The sequence below is a fragment of the Buceros rhinoceros genome, unplaced genomic scaffold, assembly GCF_000710305.1.
Source record: "Buceros rhinoceros silvestris isolate BGI_N320 unplaced genomic scaffold, ASM71030v1 scaffold33781, whole genome shotgun sequence".
In the NCBI taxonomy this organism is placed as follows: Eukaryota; Metazoa; Chordata; class Aves; order Bucerotiformes; family Bucerotidae; genus Buceros; species Buceros rhinoceros.
Window position 1 is genome coordinate 30,035 of NW_010393064.1, and position 17,815 is coordinate 47,849.

At 39.1% G+C, this 17,815-nt stretch overlaps 1 protein-coding gene across 1 annotated transcript in view; it reads right to left on the reverse strand.

Moving 5' to 3' along the window:
* MGA (MGA, MAX dimerization protein) overlaps positions 1 to 17,815 on the reverse strand; it is a 46,074-nt gene that overhangs the window by 21,019 nt on the left and 7,240 nt on the right. Inside the window, exons 5-15 of the mRNA XM_010144735.1 lie at positions 14,143 to 14,271; positions 12,656 to 12,754; positions 11,120 to 11,769; positions 10,154 to 10,508; positions 8,967 to 9,190; positions 7,927 to 8,067; positions 7,440 to 7,512; positions 5,517 to 6,037; positions 3,771 to 4,068; positions 1,368 to 2,054; positions 458 to 757 (exon numbers count right to left, since the gene is read on the reverse strand). Of these exons, the coding sequence (XP_010143037.1) occupies positions 458 to 757; positions 1,368 to 2,054; positions 3,771 to 4,068; positions 5,517 to 6,037; positions 7,440 to 7,512; positions 7,927 to 8,067; positions 8,967 to 9,190; positions 10,154 to 10,508; positions 11,120 to 11,769; positions 12,656 to 12,754; positions 14,143 to 14,271 (3,477 nt within the window). The remainder of the gene's footprint in view (positions 1 to 457; positions 758 to 1,367; positions 2,055 to 3,770; positions 4,069 to 5,516; positions 6,038 to 7,439; positions 7,513 to 7,926; positions 8,068 to 8,966; positions 9,191 to 10,153; positions 10,509 to 11,119; positions 11,770 to 12,655; positions 12,755 to 14,142; positions 14,272 to 17,815) is intronic.

Here is a 17,815-nt window from a genome sequence, read left to right on the forward strand (position 1 = left end):
CTCACACTCTAAGGAGGAAAAAACCAATTTTGTACTGTAGTGTAACATTTTATCTCAGTATCTGCTGTAAAAGCACTAACCTGCAAACCAAACGAGAACAGGGCAGCACATCCAATGAGACACAAGTAAAAGCTCATTCTTAAGAGAACTTCTAAAAAGAATTATTTTTGAATCATCAGATCAATAGAATTTAAGTTATGACAGCACAACGGACATAGCTCCATTGGCACACACAGAAGTCCTTTATTTGTCGCATAGAACTCCCACGTTTTGGTGACTTTGCTATTAACTGCACTTTCTGTATTTTAAACACATGGTATTTAAGTTGCATTACATCTGAATAATAGTAGTTCTTCAACTACTCACACAGAACCAAATTAAGACTGTTAGTTACTTCCAGCAAGGGCAAGGAACATCACAGGGATTTATTATAAGAATGAAACACTGGACTTTGTACCGGGATTGCGGAGCATCACGGGCTGCACACTGGGCTGGGTGCCTGTAGCTCTAAACTGATGCAGAGGGACAAGCTGAATTATTTGTCCATTAGGATGTCTGAACAGGTTCACACCACCCGGGCTCCTGAGAGGCTGAAGGATCATCCTCTGCCTCTGAGCAAGCTGCGTGTTGTTTAGCAGTCGCAAAGCAGGAGATGTCTGATGCACTGGAATCAGCAACAATCGAGGTCCTACGCGTTTCTCTGTTCCAGGAGACATCTTCTGGGGAGTCTTACTTACAGCTTGTGGAGTAGCATCTTCTGAAATATTCAGAAAGTTATATAAAAATCAGCTTAAGAGAACAGCCTACATATTAAGCATTATCCTTAATGAAAAAAAGCACAAATATTTTGGAAACAACTGGATCTCTTTAAATTTGTTTGAAAGCATTTACTGCCTCTTTTTATTCACAGAATGCACATAGAACTGTCCAAGCCAGAACAGTCTTTTTCATGAAGTTCCATCAGTATTTCTCAACCATGACCCAGAAGACTTCCGTATTAATGATGAGTGAGTAATTCCATACCTATTTTTTGGGACTCTATACCAACCATGAAATTCTAGCAGTCATAATTGTGCTATGTCATAATTGTGTTTCCATGGGCCAAGAAATTATGTGAGACTTCCAAGTCATTCCATAGCAGTCACTGACCAGATAGCTACACTTTTTCCCTCCTCCTCTGGATCAGGGTGGAATAAAACAAGCAACTTAAGAGATCACATTTCTTATCCTACTCTGGGAAGGCAGATGATGGAAGTGAACCCATATCCAAATTGGTTCTACACTTGCAGACCGTATTCTAGCTATGAAGGTGGCAGAATAAAAAAAGGAAGTGTTTGCAGTAATAACGCAAAGCACCTAAGCCTTACCCCTTTTTGGATTCAGTGAAGGACTTGAAGTAACTCCTGAGAGTATAACTGGAACGGAGCCAGCAGAGGAAGTTGGTGTGGTCACCACAGACGTAGCTGTTGCAGCTGTTGTTAGTACAACTGTAGAACTGGATGTTGTTACAACAGGACAAGTAACAGTTGGTGTTGTTACTACAGTTTTAGGGAGTGACATGCTTGCTACTGGTGCAACAATCCCTGTTGCTGCTGTTATGTTCATAGTGGCAGTAAGGGTGGTGGACGAGGGAGTAGTACAGGTCTTGATTCCAGGTGTTGCCGGAGCAGCTGTGACTGTAATTGCAGGAGGAGAACAGGCAGATTCACTACCTGTTGTTTGGCTAGGAGTGGTCACAGTAGATGCTGCCACACTGGTACTTTCCACAGTAACTGGAGAAGTGGTGACGGCTGTAGTGACCCCAGTAGAGACGGTGCATTGAGCTGGAGATGGCTTTGAGGGAGCTGCAGGAGCAACAACCATTACTGGTGCAGGTGCGATACTTCTCTTCCGTGGCTCTGACAGAGGCAGGCATGTGCTGGTTAGAGACTTGATACTGAACTTCCGTGGCTCTGGCAGAGGCAGGCGCGTGCTCATTAGAGGAATCTGCCGCAGAGCTCCGGCTCTGTTCATCACAAACTGTGCGAATACACCACCAGGTGAAGGTCGGGCAGCTGCAAACAAAAACTTGCAGGTCAAAATTTTAATAGATTTCCTCTTTACCTTTAATGAGATGCTACAATTGTAATTTCAGCATGAATTTGAGCCTCCACTTTCTCTGCACCTTGTAATTAAATTTAAACCTTTATGAAAGTCCTGAACATGCCTTACATAATAGAAATATATCTGCTTTATTCCACTTCCACAGCCTTCTGTTGCATTTCTTCCTGGCCACACACAAAAAAAAAAAAATCAGGTCTTGAGGGGTTGTTCTTTATTGTGAAACTATGACCAGACAATTCTAAATACAGTACAGAAAACCAAACACCTAAGTGAAATAAAGGGCTCAAATTATTTTCTAAACCTCAAATTCTTCTTGTAATAGCTTGTGTCATCTTCCTCTTTTCAGTTTCTTCATTTTCATCCCCCTTTACTGTATCCAGATCTTACACAGCCATGGGGGAAAGGGGTAGGAGGAAGAGTTTGCCATGTCCCGTTCTCCATTGCAGTGACATTCGTGCAACTGAGGACTAGAAGGGACAAATTTAACCAACGTGAATTAATAACTATTGGGAAAATCCTTTCCACCTTCCCTTGCTCGCCAAGGGATCAGAATACTCCAGATGCCTACAGATGAATACAACAGCGCAGAGATTATGGAACAAGCCCAACTTAAATATTGTAGCTATTAATGCATAGAGCATTTATAACCCAGAATATGCCGGAACACTTAAATCATATATGCAACAATCACTTCACCCATCAACGAAATGCAGTCAGCTTTTTAATATTGCATAAACACAAAACAAGCAGTTTTATTATAGGACAAGAAAAGCAACACACCCATTTACATGGCAATGAAAATTTAGGAAGAAAGAAACAAAACAATCTATTGGAAATTAAAGTTTTGCCAGGACACAGGTAACATCCTTTTCTCTTGCAAAGCTTCTTTACATCTTTAATTAACATTTGGGAATATGTGGATGAGCACTTGGTATTTAAACTTTTTTTTTTTTTTTGAAGTCATGCAAAATGTAGTAGCTGAAGGCAACTTCCTCTCTTGCCACGCTGGGGTAACCATTTCAGTACCAAGTCAGACACAAGTACCACATGCTTCTTCTGATACACCTTTTTTTTTTCTCTTCCCCTCAAAGTACTGACTAAGTCCAACCCTGTTCAGCTTGTGAAACTCAATGACATTACAGGCTGGTGTGGGTATTGGCTGTACACCTATTGTTTCGCTAATCCAGATTTGGACCATCTTGTCCTTCACTGTTGCTTCACCCACCTTTGGTGGTCGTAAGAATTCCAACTGTAAGTGCAACATAATCAGAAAAACTAACAGTGAAGAACTATTGATTAGAGTGATCTTCACTCATTTAAAATTACATCAATGTTTGATGAAAAACAATTAAAAATCACAATAAAGAAACTCTCAAAACAAAAATCCAAGCTTAACATTCAGCATGTCTCCATCCACTCTTCCTCGTCTCTTGAAAATATGCTCTAGGAGCATTAATAAAATAACTAATAGTCAACATCTGTAATCTTTTTCTGAAGTCATAACAAACCTTTCCCCTTTAAAGAGGTTATTTATTGCAGAGGCAGTCTAGGCAGGCAATGCAGCCTAAGGCAGCATGCACTGCTGCACAGAAATCAACAGCAATGCTGTACACTCACTTTTTACTTCAGCTTCACGCAATTTAAAACAGTAATAAGTTCCAACCTACCTATCTGTCTCTGTGCTGGGACATGGGTTTTCAGAGTCGTCACAGTGGGGGTTGAAGTAGTGCTGGTGGAAGATGTAGTTTTGGGAGTTGATGTTGTGGGCACCTGGACTGATGGTGTCCCAGAAGCAGATGCATTAGCATTGGACGCTACCTTGGAGATCACAGTACTGAGGGTTGAGATATCAAGTACTGTGGGTTGCAGCCTGCCTGTGATATAAGCTGCTAGCCGATTGGCGGGATGTAATGCCCCCATCTGTCCCAAAAGCAGTTTGGCCTGAGGATACCTTTTATCATTAACCTGAAAAAAGTGGAAAAGGGAAATTTTGTGAAAAGAATGCTAATTCACCACCTCTGGAGAGGCGTTTCATTCCATGGGACTTATAAATGTCGTTTTCAAAAAAAAAAAAAAAAAAACATTGCAATTCAGAATGGGAATTCCTAATTTCCTTACTGCCCAAGAAAACTTCAAACAATTCTGTTAAATCTTTATAACAGATTTTAGATGCTACTCAGACTCTCACATAGCACCACAGAGTCCAAAGGAGCACGTGAAATCAAGGAAATTATAGTGAAGCTAGCACTTGTTTTTCCTGTCCCTTACTTATGCTACAGTCCTGAATAAAAATGAATTCCTGAACTTGAGGACAATTTTGGATAAAAGTCTCAAACTAATTAACAGCTAGCATCACGAAAGAAAGAATACTTATGTCATAGACAGGAGGATAAAACTCTGACGAGCTTGTAAAAGCTTTACCAGCATTTTTCTTATCCATACTGTCATTTAATACTGTAAATAAGGTATGATGAGTTGACTAACTTCAAATTCAGAGCTACAGTGGTAACTGACTGCGTGGGAGAGAAAAAACAGAACCTAGGAAGTTTTGGTCGTATTGCATTTTACTTTCAGGTTGTTTGGCAATACCCTCTAAAAACCAAATATATTTAACATGCTACCAAATAAGGCCTTTACTCTTTTTATTGGCCAGCTTCTATTAAAAGTAAGAAATCTCCCCCTAATTTTTTTTCTCTCCATTAGCTTCTTTCTGAGGGTGCTATATCTGCAAAGTGTCGTGAAAATCATTTTTACTCTCCTAATTCACATGCCTTCCCTGAAAATGGTATTACAATCACAAGTACTTTTGATTGAAAAAAATCTTCATCCTAGCCCTACAGTTCCTACCACCAATTCATAATACCAAGTTGGCAGTATGAAACTGCCAGGAAAGGACTCACTTTAACTTCGCATTATGAAGCCTCCTGATGAACATATATTTTGCCAAGAGGATGCAGGCTATTAGTGAAGCAAAAAGTACTAGCAAAAAGCAATTTAATGTTGTACAGTTTCATTTTGAAGTTCAGTACCAGTGTACACTTCCTCAAAAAACTTTTTTTTTTTTGTGGTCTCTAACAGCCATTCATTTAGAAGTATTATCTGTCAAATGCACCTGCAGGGAGTTTTCCAAAGCATGAAAAAAGTGTTGAGAGATTCGGTATTAAGGCCACTAGGACCCAAACGGCCAATAGTACAAGCTAAACCATCACACTTCCTATCAGATTTCCTATTACTAAGTCAATCTGCAAAAGGACAAGCATATGGAGTAGGAGGATTGCCACCAGATACTAAGAATCCTTGTCTGGACAGGCAAAAGTCTAGGTAGACAAATTAAAGTGTTTTCGCTTTCAAGGAGTTCCGGGATACTGGATGAAACTGAATCTAATCTCCACAGTAAAGGCAGAGGGACCCACCTGAATCAAGCCTGAGGGGCTCATATTAGCTTTGCGTTTGTAGACGACCAGCTTTCCTGCAGGAGAAACCCCTGCATAAAAAGGCAAGCCTTTGCCCCCATGCAGCTTCTCCCGCAGTTTGTCCAATGTGTCTGCCCGCAAGAACTTTAGATTTTCTGGGGTTTTATGTGACGGTACTCCGCTATCAGGAGTCTCCAAGACAGGTATCTCAGGCTTCTTGTCCTTGTCCTGGTAGGACGGTACTGAAATTTTCACTCTGGAGGAGTAGACAGGAGGGTGGTTCTCATCCTGGGCCTTGTGTTCCGAAGCCAATTCAATAATGAAGCTACCCACTTTGAGGCACTGTGGCGCGTTACTGTTGATATGCTGTGATAACATGGTCAAGATCTTATTGTGATCTTCCTCCAAGTTGCAGTCAGAGATAATCTCGATAAGTTTGGTTGGTCCACCTGGAGTGGTGTGATGAACATAGGAGGTGGAGGAAGAGTCCCCCTCACTATGGGAAGACCACCAGCTTTTCTCTGGGGAAGAATTGAAATAGGTTTCTGCAATACTATGGCATTTTAATCACCTGGATAGTCAAACAGTTTTATTCTGCCCACACCTCCACCCTTGTCTCAGCCACAGGGCAACAACAAATAAAGGAAATCATCACTTCCCCTTGCAAAGATTCAAAAATCAGCAAAAAAATCACTGCAAAACTAATGTAACTATGTCTCACAGTTCATTCCCTGGAGCCGTACCATCTCAGATTGTATTCCATTGCATCACAAGCTAAACAAAGCTGGGTTGTTTCAGTACATGGATGAAAGAACTCCAGGAAACACCAACATGCAGTAGAAAGCATCGCTGGTTATTCAGGAGATGGCACTTTTCTCTGAGTCAGAGAAGCACCAGTGTCCTATAACGGTATGAAGGGCAAACGTGCTGCTAGTAGAACTCTCTTTTGCAGATGTTTAACAGAAGCATGACCTTTATGCTGTTATTAGAGATCCAATGTCATTTTTTGCAGAACTGTAAGGATGTTGAGCCCTGTGTCCTGGCCATTTTAATTTCACCTACCAATTCAGCCATTAAAACTAGTTGTATTAGTTTTCCATTCCCGTCCTTAAATGTAGAGTTGCTGTTGTATACATTAAACAGGTAAAAAAAAAACCCCTCAGCTCAAAAATGCAGCTGCATTTCATTAGCGGATGACACAATATCTCTAGTATATGTCTCATTTTAAAGTTCATAACATGATTTGGGCCACTTCAGACTGAATGAGAACATAGATGTCTAGCCTACTTCTTTATCCACTAGAAAACTCAAACCCAGTATATATAATATAGCAAATCCTCAATTCAACCTTTCAGCTTCAACTAGAAGTATTCAACATCAAACAACTCCAAATAAAGTATAGATGCTTCCTTGTCCCATACAGTTCTAAGTGGAAAACACAAGGATCCCATCCCATCCTTAATCACCACTTGGATATTTACCAATTCTTCAGTAACTATGAAGTAATAGTAAGGAAGAGAGGAAAAAAAAAACCAACCAAAACAGACAAAGCAAAAATAGTCATCTCCATTCCTTCCCAAGTGTCTAACTTAATCACTCCTGAAGACAGGTCTGCTGTGTAGTATTATCTTTTATTGCTAAACAAGGTACTGGAATACTGGCCAGTTTAACATAAGAGCAACAGCAAGTACTGGATATTTAGTCTGCTCTCTCTCCCACGTGACACACACAACTGCTTAAGAAAAAGGGAAACTGTAAGCACATCATAAGATTTGTACTGACAACCATAATAATTTCCCCCAGCAAATGGACTTTTGTTTCATCAACAGCTGCAACTTTTTTAAAAAATCAAGTCAACATAAAAACTCCACAAAAACGTGGAACTGCTAACAGGTAGAATTATACTCAAGACTCAGCTCTTACCTTTTGATTTATCCGTGTCTTTGTCTACCTCACCGGTTGCTTTCTCAGGAGACTGAAGCTCTGGTTCATGCTCCTGCAGAAGAAAAGAAGCGCAAGAAAAATATTCATCCTGCGTATCTCTCCTCCACACTAAAAATCACATCACAAAATATATTCATCATGCTGTCACTTCAAATCATAAGATATATGCTAATTTTTACAACGGTACAGTTTTTATATTAAAACATCTCTTTTAACAATGAGCATTTAGGCCTTACAAGTTAACACACTTGGCAGCCAGAGATTTCCACAGACAAGACGATTCCTATCACAGTAACAGGGTAAGTTTACCAGCACTGTTATGTGTTTTAGGCTGCACAGTTCTATCACCACCAAATGTAAGTCAAGACCTAATGTCACGTAGGAGTTTCTGGGGAAAAAATTACTTGGACATTTTCAATATTTCTGCCTGTTCTATGACACATGCTAATACAGTGTAACTTCTTACCTTTACATTAGAACGCCGTGAATCGCTTTTGTCTTTTTGTTGTTTTTTCTCCTCTCTCTTGTATTCATATGCTCGGACCCTTGCACAAGTCATCATACTTTCAAAGTACAAGTAGACAGGATCCTTGTCCTCCTCTCGAATCTACCGGGGAGAGAAGAAGAAAATCTCTCCATTCTAGATACACATTAAATTAACAAAAACAGTTTTGCTTTCTAACAACACTTCAACATTAACATTTCAATAGTTAATGTCAAAAGAAAGGTTGAGCATTTAAAGACGAATCTGCCCTCGTAGTATCACATAGCCCAGTCTACATCTTGCTTCCAGTTACATACTTGGTGTGGAGAGGAGGGGAACAGAGCACCACCACCAGCCCCCCAAACCCAAACCCATTCAGATACTTTTCTAAGCGGAGAAACAAGTCTTGAATGTCATGATTGTTTAACAATATCTAGTATACAGTATAGTTAAACAGTATATAGTATATATAGTATAGTATATAGTATAGTTAAATAGCAATTCTGATGTGTTTGTTCTTCAGACACAACCAGGTACAGCTCTACTGCTGTTAGATACCAAGGCGAGGGGAGAGGCAAAGGCAGGTTCTTCCAATTGGCAGTGAAACCTCAAAAAAGAACAAAAAGACTCCAGAACTACAATGAACGCTGTGTGCCTGCATCCCAAGGTTTTGTTACAAGCAATTCATTACTTAGGCTACATTATGCAGCTAATAACTTCCACAAACACTACAGGACCAGCAACCATTCTGTCAAAAATAGTGTTACTGCATTTTGAAAATGAGGCTATTGGCAAATCCTAATCACCTTTCAGCATCTGCATACTGCTACAGTAAAATCTCAACAGAAGACAGACCTAGTTAAAGATTTATATACAGTCAATTCATACTAGCTTACTGACACACCTGTGGGCAGTCAGTCTCAGACTTTCAGCTCAAATTTCTTCTAAAATGGCTTAACACGGAAGGTTTGTTTTAATTTTCAATACGAAGGAAAACAAATACAACTCTTTTCCTTTCTTACCACTGGATTTGGTTTAGGAGTATACACTCTGCCTGGTTTCACTCCACTAGAAGATCTATGCTTACTGGAAGGCAAGACTTCTGAGTTGGGCAGTACCGCAGATTTAACTGGTTCAATAACAGATGGTGTTGGGATGTAAATTGGCTCTGGATCTATTTCACCTTCTACTTTCACCCACAATGGACAACTCCGAACAGGCTGTTCTGGCTCCGAGTCACAGATAGCTGAAAAAAGAAGAAAACCCAGAACATCTAAATGGAACATCATCTAACACAGCAGTAACAGAATCTGAGAATTTGAGCTTGAAGCCTAGCTATGCAGCAATCACTAGTTCATACTGCCAGAAAATACTACTGGTTGTTTTTCTTATCTCAAATTCTAGCCAGTAGTGACCAGGATTTGTCCGCAAGAAAGAGGAAATAAAAATTAAAATTATTCTACACTGATCACTGTTTCTCACTTGTAATGTGAGCAGATACAGCAGAACACTGAAGAATTAGCAATCTTCATCAATGTTGTATACTTTAAAATTTCAAAATACCCCCAAAACATCAGACTTTATTCCACAGCTCTATGGAAGAATTAATTTATTCCAGTGGAACACCAGATAATACTAAGTTCGATTTTAGCTATTGCTAGAGGTACTACTAGCAAGAAAGTGGAAGTGTAAAGTAATGGTCTATTTCTACCAATCTGGTTTTCTAGGCACTCCTTAGGCCAGATCTGAAACTACCATAAACCACTATATTTCCTTCCACTGTAGCCAATGAACTATCTTGCTGTAAACAGCAATTGAAAATACAGCTCCAGATACTCACTTGTAAGAGGGAAAGAAAACAATACTGTGACAGCGAAGATTACCAACCGTGATACAAGTAATTATCTCGTATCTTTAGTCTCGGATACTTGGGAAAGTTGAGCAAAATTATCAAAAAGAAGCTCCAGCTATTTGATCACAATAAACAACCAAGCAGTGCTCAAAATGCTCATCGGTAAGTAACAGTTAAAAAAGGGAAAGAGGTGTTATTTCTCGCTAGCCAACTATATGAAAGCAGATGTCTCCCGGAATTTACTCCGAATTTCTGGATTTAGAAATGGTACCACTAATACATCCTAATAAAAATGCCCACCAAGACCTGTGGTTTCTGCAATGCTGTAAGTAATCGCTTTTGCCCAGCAGTACTCACTGTATTCCACCCTTTTTCGCTTCTTCTTATCTTTCTGTTTCAGCTCATCTTCCTCCCCATCACCCTCTTCTTCCACATCTTCATCCTCTTGCTGTTCTTGAGTTCCATACAGCACAAGATTTCCACGCACAGCCTTTTTCATTATTTTCTTATGCTTTGATCCACCCTTCACCAGCAACACTCTTCTCTTCAGGCAAGTACAACCGAACATACAGTCTGGCCTGCGGCAGTGGGTAGGCTGACGTTTCTCCAGTGCTAGACTGGCACATATGCAACCCAGTCGACAGAAGTCCTTATTGCAAGGAGGTGCTCGTCGTCTTATTATTTTGTGGATGGGTTTGTTTTTGAGAGAAGCCTAAGAAAAGTTTTAAAGAAGTATATACTTCATATTTTAGTAAGAGGAAATTTCTGTAAGATTAAACCAAGCACATGCAAAATTGCTATTCAAAGTTCTTTTAAAGAGAACCCCTCCAACTACAGTTTACACATGAAAATTTGTCATCTATACTGCAAAAAGACAGAACAGAGAAGAATTTGCACTTGAAGTCTTCTGAGAGGCAATTTCAGACAGTTAAACTATCTTAGTAGTTGTAAAGAAAGCAAAAGAGGTTATCCCATGACAACCAAGTTACGTGACCAGGTTTTTTTTGCCATTAGTTCAACTAAAGAAATAAAATAACAAATAGCAAAGAAATTAAGTTACTGAACAGCAATCATATTAACCAGAATTTTTAATGGTGAAAAACTGAGATAACTCAAATTAATGATTTGTATCAATCACAATTAGTTTTTTCACATACTGCTAAGTCAGCACTTCCCAACTTTCACTGCGAAGACCGCACCACAAAGGAACATCATGCTTTGCCACACTCCTTAGCTTCAGTCTTATCTTCTGTATATACATTCAACATTGCTAAGTGGACAGTTTGGAAAAGCAACAGTAAAGAAAAACTATTACAGAGCTACCTGAGCTGTAAGCAGGGTTGCCAGGGAGATATCTGCTCGTTCTTCTGTAATATAGGTCCGTGGTTTGCCATCCCAGAGAGCACAGTCTTCCAAGTCCATTAACTTCACTTGAGATTTAGATAAGCCTGGTGGACGAGCTCCTTGTTGCTGTTGTGGTGCTTGGCGCAAACTAATCTGTTTTGGAAGTGTATTTTCATCCAGAGTTGGCACCACAAAATTATCTGCTTGGTTAGTCAGACTGCTATTTGAGACAGACTTTGCAGCCTTCTCCCCTGATGCTGAAGAGTTTTGTTTCTGCTTTCCAGAAAAAGGTGAAGGCAGTATAGGCTTGTATGATGATTTTACTCTACTGTTTGTAGATGTCTGTCTGTTTTGAGTCTTCGTCTTCCTGGAGGCAGATGATAGATGAACAGGCTTGAACGTGTAAGATGTTGATGGAATTACAGCGGACTGCTTTTTTAAAACACTGTCGAGTGTTCGCACATAGCTAGTGCTCTTGGTGGGAAGCTGATACACCACAGGAGAAGTGGGAGTGCTAGAAGAGAATCCCATACTTGTTTCCATCAATTTCCCTTCATTTTCCAGGTACTCATCCAGTTTGTCACTACAGAATGCTGAGCGATTCTTCAAGGAACCTTCTGAACTGCCACCTAAATAAAGAGAGTGCACTTTAAACTAGTTCCTGGGAAAACACACTGACAAATCTTACAAAAATTAAATAATATAGAAATAGTAAATACCTCTCGAATATATATACACACACACGCACACAAGTCTTCTAGAAGAGTAAAACACAGGCATGCCAAACGTAATCGATTCTGAAACACAACCAGATGTCTGAACAACTGTTTTTGTAGAGATTTTACACACATAATTGTTCAAATGACCAGTAAGCCTTCAAGAGGCAGTGCTTCTACACAACTTGGTTTGTGTGTCCTGCACATCTAGCATACCTAGTAGACCACAATACATTTGGAATACCCCAACACAACATTGTATGAAAGTGTAGAAGGTGCAACATAAATATTTAATCTAAACATAAAGTAACAATTTGTAAATTGCCCAATATCCATTCTTCCCTGGGGCAGTGCAAGAATCAAATATTAGAAATATTAAGAATCAAATATTAGGAATACCTATTCTAACTGAAGTTAAAAATACACTGATATAAACAAAAATTACTCTAATTCATTAGGGTCCCTGGGGCAACAGATGTATGGAATTACCACACTTCCAAGTAAACTCAAAGCTGACAAACAAAACCAAAAGCATTACAGCTTTGATCTTCACTCAAGCATTCCATGTAAAACAGAATGAATGTATTTTTATCTTACTCAAGGTAAGTTTCTCTCTTCCCTCATAAACCTCCACTCTGATCATGGAAGCAGCAATGGAAACTTCTTTATTCACCACAGTTGCAATATAAATCTCATTAAGACACACACAGTTACCAAGCTGCAAGATCTATAGAAGGTCACGAAAGAGGTCACATGTGGGAAATATGTACACTGATCTCTTTTTCTTTCTTTTTTTTACCTTCACTTCTAGAAGCACCATGAAGCTTCCCTCGCCAGCCTTTGATTTTTGTGAAATCATTTGTCTTTCCTGTCCTGGAAACAAAAGGAAATCCAGCATCTGGAAAAGAAGAAAGCTAGCCTCAGTTCAGGAACCAAGCTCCACAGTATTAACTAGCAGTTCTAGCAAACTGTTTATTCCTTTTCAGATATAGATATATTCAGATATAGTAGTAAGGCTGAATAAAGAAACTTGATTTTTACTACTTTTTATTGTTAATTAACAGAATACTTCACAAAGCCAAGCTTCCTGAAGAGTTCTCTGCTGAGTTCTGTTCTATGGCCATGCATCTGCCACACAAAATTATGTCTTTGCCTGTATTTTTAGTTTCAGGCTCCGTACCGATGGTGCAAGCAGGTGAATCAGCTCGTGAGTAACCCAAAATGGAACTGGCAGGTTTTGAGCTGATACTAAAACTTCTCTTGGCCAGGAAAGTAACGAGTCTCAACTGAGTCAATGACTTTTATAAGAGCTGTAGAAACATCATTTAGTGTTTGCTGTTGTGTCAAATGCAGCTGAGTATCAGTTAGGGGTAGAGACAGGGAGTAGTCACAAATGGCAAACAGCGACATCTCTGTCACGTTACTCACTGTTACCTCTGTCAGCTAAGCTGGAATATAAAAATGCTAAAAGGGATCTGTTTTACATATTGCTAGGTTAGAAATAATGACATTTCACCGTGAGCTAACTGAGGTCTTCTGAAATGAATCTGCCTCTTTTTTGCAGCATTAACAAATGTGAGATACAATATGTGCCTCTTTAGTAGCTCCCAAAAGTAGCAATTAAGACACAGTAATATTAGAAGTAGGAGAAAGAGTTAAGTCAATGACAAGCACCCCCATACTTTGTCCAACTAGTTTATTATTAAAAATATTACCTAGCAACAGTATCGGAATCATAAGTCACATGAAATGCACTTGTCTGGATATTAACTAAGTTTTAAAAAGCACTATCGGTCAGCACTTTCGTACTAAATATTTATCATGAAGTTATAGGTTAGCCCCAAAGTGGAGCTTCAAGCTCTTCTAGAAAGTTCTGATATCTGGCTCTTTTTTGTTTTGCATGTGAGCAACATCAGAGAAATGCAGATTGCTTAGGTTTCTTCTTAGCAATTTGAGAGTGTGTACACTTAATGTGTGTATTTACATTTAGAATACCCAGTTCCAACAGACGAAACACGCCAGCATAAAATAAACGAGACAGATAATGTTATTGGATCACAACCATCACAAAAAAGGAAGGCTTGAAGACAATCTGGCCAGAATGAAGTCAGGACTCCTTGGCCAGTAACCACATAATGATTTAAGGAAGTTTTCACATTTTGTCATTTTAATACTGCTTTAATCTCTTTAAGATACCACATTCAACTAAACAGCCATTCCCTCCTCCTGGTCACTGATAATAAGAAGTTAATCCTTGAAATTCCAGCAAATTCATATTGTACGCACCTGGAGAATTGGGATTGGTTCCTGGATAGCTCCACAAAGAGTAATTTGAGTAGGAAAGAGGAAGCTGCACACCCAAATATTTCAAGTCAATGCTCATTGTTGGGTCCACAGAATTCAACTTCAGTCCCACTACAAGAGGCAAGCATCAGTAAATGTCTCAATGCAGCAAGATGTGAGGAAAAAGAAAGTCAAGATATTTACTAAAAAAATAAACCACTAAGTTATATACAGGCTTTTCTAGCATTCACCCACCATTTTAGGAGACCCAAAAAGTAACATTAGCAACTGTAACTGTTGCATACATGAATATGAATTAAAGAGCATTTTAGGGATTGGGAAATCAAGGAAAAAATGGAATTAGTTTTCATACTTTTCTTGATTACTACTGAAGCTTTTACATAAATTTATTAACCAATGTGCCAGTGTTGTAATAATTCTCAAAATAAAACTTTTTCTTTCTCCATTTTTTGAAGTTAGCATCGTTTACAGGCTGGAGTTGAAGGCTAGAGTTACTGCCTAAACTCAGTTCAGCTGACTATTTGAAATGTCACATCACTACATAAATTATCAGTCCTGTCAGTGGAACTTACAAATCCCCTTCTCTGCTGAAAGCTATTCATGCACAAGAACATATACAACACACGCTTGGCTTCAACCAGCAATAAGAGACAAGAGCAAACCACACTCTAGTTCTGAAGTGTGTGTGTGGTTGGGAATTACGATATAAATAAAGCCTGTATACAGACAGCACTCTCAGGATTGGTTCAAATGATCCAGCAGGTTACTTTTTTGGCACTTCGCAATAAAACACTTTTTTTTTTTTTTGAAGCATGGGGAAAAACAGCTATAAAGACACTAAACAATCTGTGTTGTTGATGCCACCACAAATAAGCTTAAGCGTCTATATCATCTTCGTCCACCAACTCCCCCAAAATAGTCAAATTGAAAGACTTTACTCAATCACAAAAGTTATCTTTATCCACGGGAAAGCATAGATACATAAATGCTGAGAAAAAAAGAAACCAGTGAATCTGACTTAGTAGTCAATTTTTCAGAAAATATTGTTACACTGAATTGAAGAAACAACAGTTGTCAATCAAAATCAGCTTGCACTCAGGAGTTGAGAACACCAACTTTGGTTTTTAGCTAGAGGAACCTATATATGATGCTCCTGTTACCAACAAATCTGAAATTCATATATTAAAATACGTGCATTTTGAAACTGAAAATTTATTACTTGAGAAGGATCACGGTACAAAGTAGTATTTGCACATCCAGGAGAAAACCTGTGTTGGTAGTTCACATTTATGTTCCTATGTGGCAACACTGTGACCTGATTACTGGCAGCCTGAAAACAATCGACATGGAACAAATCTCAGATATGGCTGTTTAAACAGATACTATCAAAGACAGTCTAGTGAGATACAATTTTCAAATCTACATACAGAAAATGAGCAAGCAAGTCAATCTAGTATTTTGTATAAAAACATGTCAACTGCAAAATGTCAAGATGACGTCCATTTCTAACTATTTAAAATAAAATGGAAAAGGTACACAGTTTATTTTTCTTGACACTCTATTTGAATTACTCTTGTCTTCAAGAACAAGCCTAGCTTTGTTTAACACTCAAACAAAAATAAGAACATCACCCATACACAAAATCTACTACTTCAGTAAAAAACACCCACACAAAAAAACCCAAGAGGATGACTCCAACAAGTGCAATGCAGAATGAACACAGATAGCCTAAAAAGAGCGAATGGTAACAGTATTATATCAATACAAGACATCATCATACATGACAGGTGAATTACCGCTTTTATTAATTTCTATTACCTGTGGAGCATTGCAAATTTCAGTTGCTATAATCAAATAGTAGCAAATAGAGAACCTTAAAAACTTTCTCCTCTCCATCAGATGCAGCTGCTAAATCTGAAACACGATTCATGACAACACAGCCTTTGATTTTCAGGAATATGACAAGAGGTTCAAATTAGCTCAGATAGAAAAGGCATCCCATAGCACTGCAGTACTCCATCAGGAGCTTTTCTCCTAACATGCTTAAGTTGAATTCCCTTCTTTCTGAAGCATCTTCTTCCTGCAGTCCTGGTGCCTCTAAGATCTAGATAGACTTCATCACCATTTCCTTAACTTCAAATCAACAGCAGTTGTGGGGTTCAGGTACAGCTCCAACGCATCACCAATGAATCTCAGAACGAAACTTAAGCTTCTCAACTATATTGTCCAAAACCAAAAGCAGTATTAACATGAAAACTGCTGTTCATTTCCCATGCTGCAGTTAGGACAAGAAAGCCAGTAAGCTTCTACAAAATGGCTGAAAGCACATTTAGAAACATGGACTTCACACCTTACACACAGAAGGGAGCCATGTCACTTTGCCTGTTCTGTAGTAGATGACGAGGAGGTATTAGTCATGATATGTGGCCAAGAAATTTTGTAGAACAAGTATCAGAATCAAGAAGGTTAATGAGGCTGGTGCACCAAGCTCCAGGAGGCCACTTAAAACCAGCACGTCTCAAAAAAGATACAGCCCTTAAGTTTGGGCTAGAGGTACTCCCCAGCCATCTTCTTATCTCTTACTGATGATATTGGGGAGAGAGGGAGGAGGAGGAGGATGGAAAACATCCAACAATCTCTCTCTCCATTAATAACATTGTGTTCCTTCCCTGATCTCAAGTCTGCAATGGAAGGCAATAGATCTGTAACTTTTTGGAAGGTGAAGGTAATCTGAATACAGACTGATTTCAGTTCACACGCAGCAGCTGAAGTCTAACAACAAAAGTATATGTACATTCACTTCACAGCCTGATGAAATTACATCCCTGTCTTCTCTATTATTTGTATAGTCTTCACATAATGGCTTTTCCCTCTAAAAATTAAGACAGGTGAGGGTCATTATCAACATTGCTGAATTACAATTACCATTTACCATTACAATTTTACCATTTACAGGCTCAGCAGATCACCATCCAACACTGGAAATGACAGTCACAGGCACTCAAGAAATTCAAAATTCTTCAGATCTTTTTCTCAGGCTGATGCTTGACTTTCTCGTCCATTTTGACCTATCTGTGAACTGCTCAACACCCTTCAAGAAAGTACCACGCACTTCACCAGCACTCATTTAGAAGCTGGAGAAAAGCACGTGGGTTTTACACGTTCTCAGTTGCAGGATCATCTCATGAGTAAATCAGCCCTCACTAGTGGTGTGGTTGCCAACATACCACATAGTTGCTAACATAACATCATTTTATTATACTTTTTGTGGGTAAAAATAATATCTAGGAGGCCCACAATAAAATCCTATAAAAGCCTTAGCATTGCTGGAATATTTCCTTAGTGCTCTATCTAGCCTTGCCAGCAGCTGACCACAAAAGGGATTTTACCCCTATTTTTGAAATATAAAAAAAAAACCACACAGACCTGTGAGGGCAAGTTCGCCAGCCAGGTCATTAGAAAATAGGGCCAGCTATTTCTGAAATCATGGAAGCGCAAAACTGCATTTAGACATCCATGATACAACTGTCAATGCTGGTGCTTTACCACCAAGGCTGGAGATGGGTTATCTTGTTTCATTCTCACCACATCCAGGACAGAGGTCTAAGAGCTCTCTACTACCCTCCTTATGACTACTTTGCAAAGGTGGAAGACA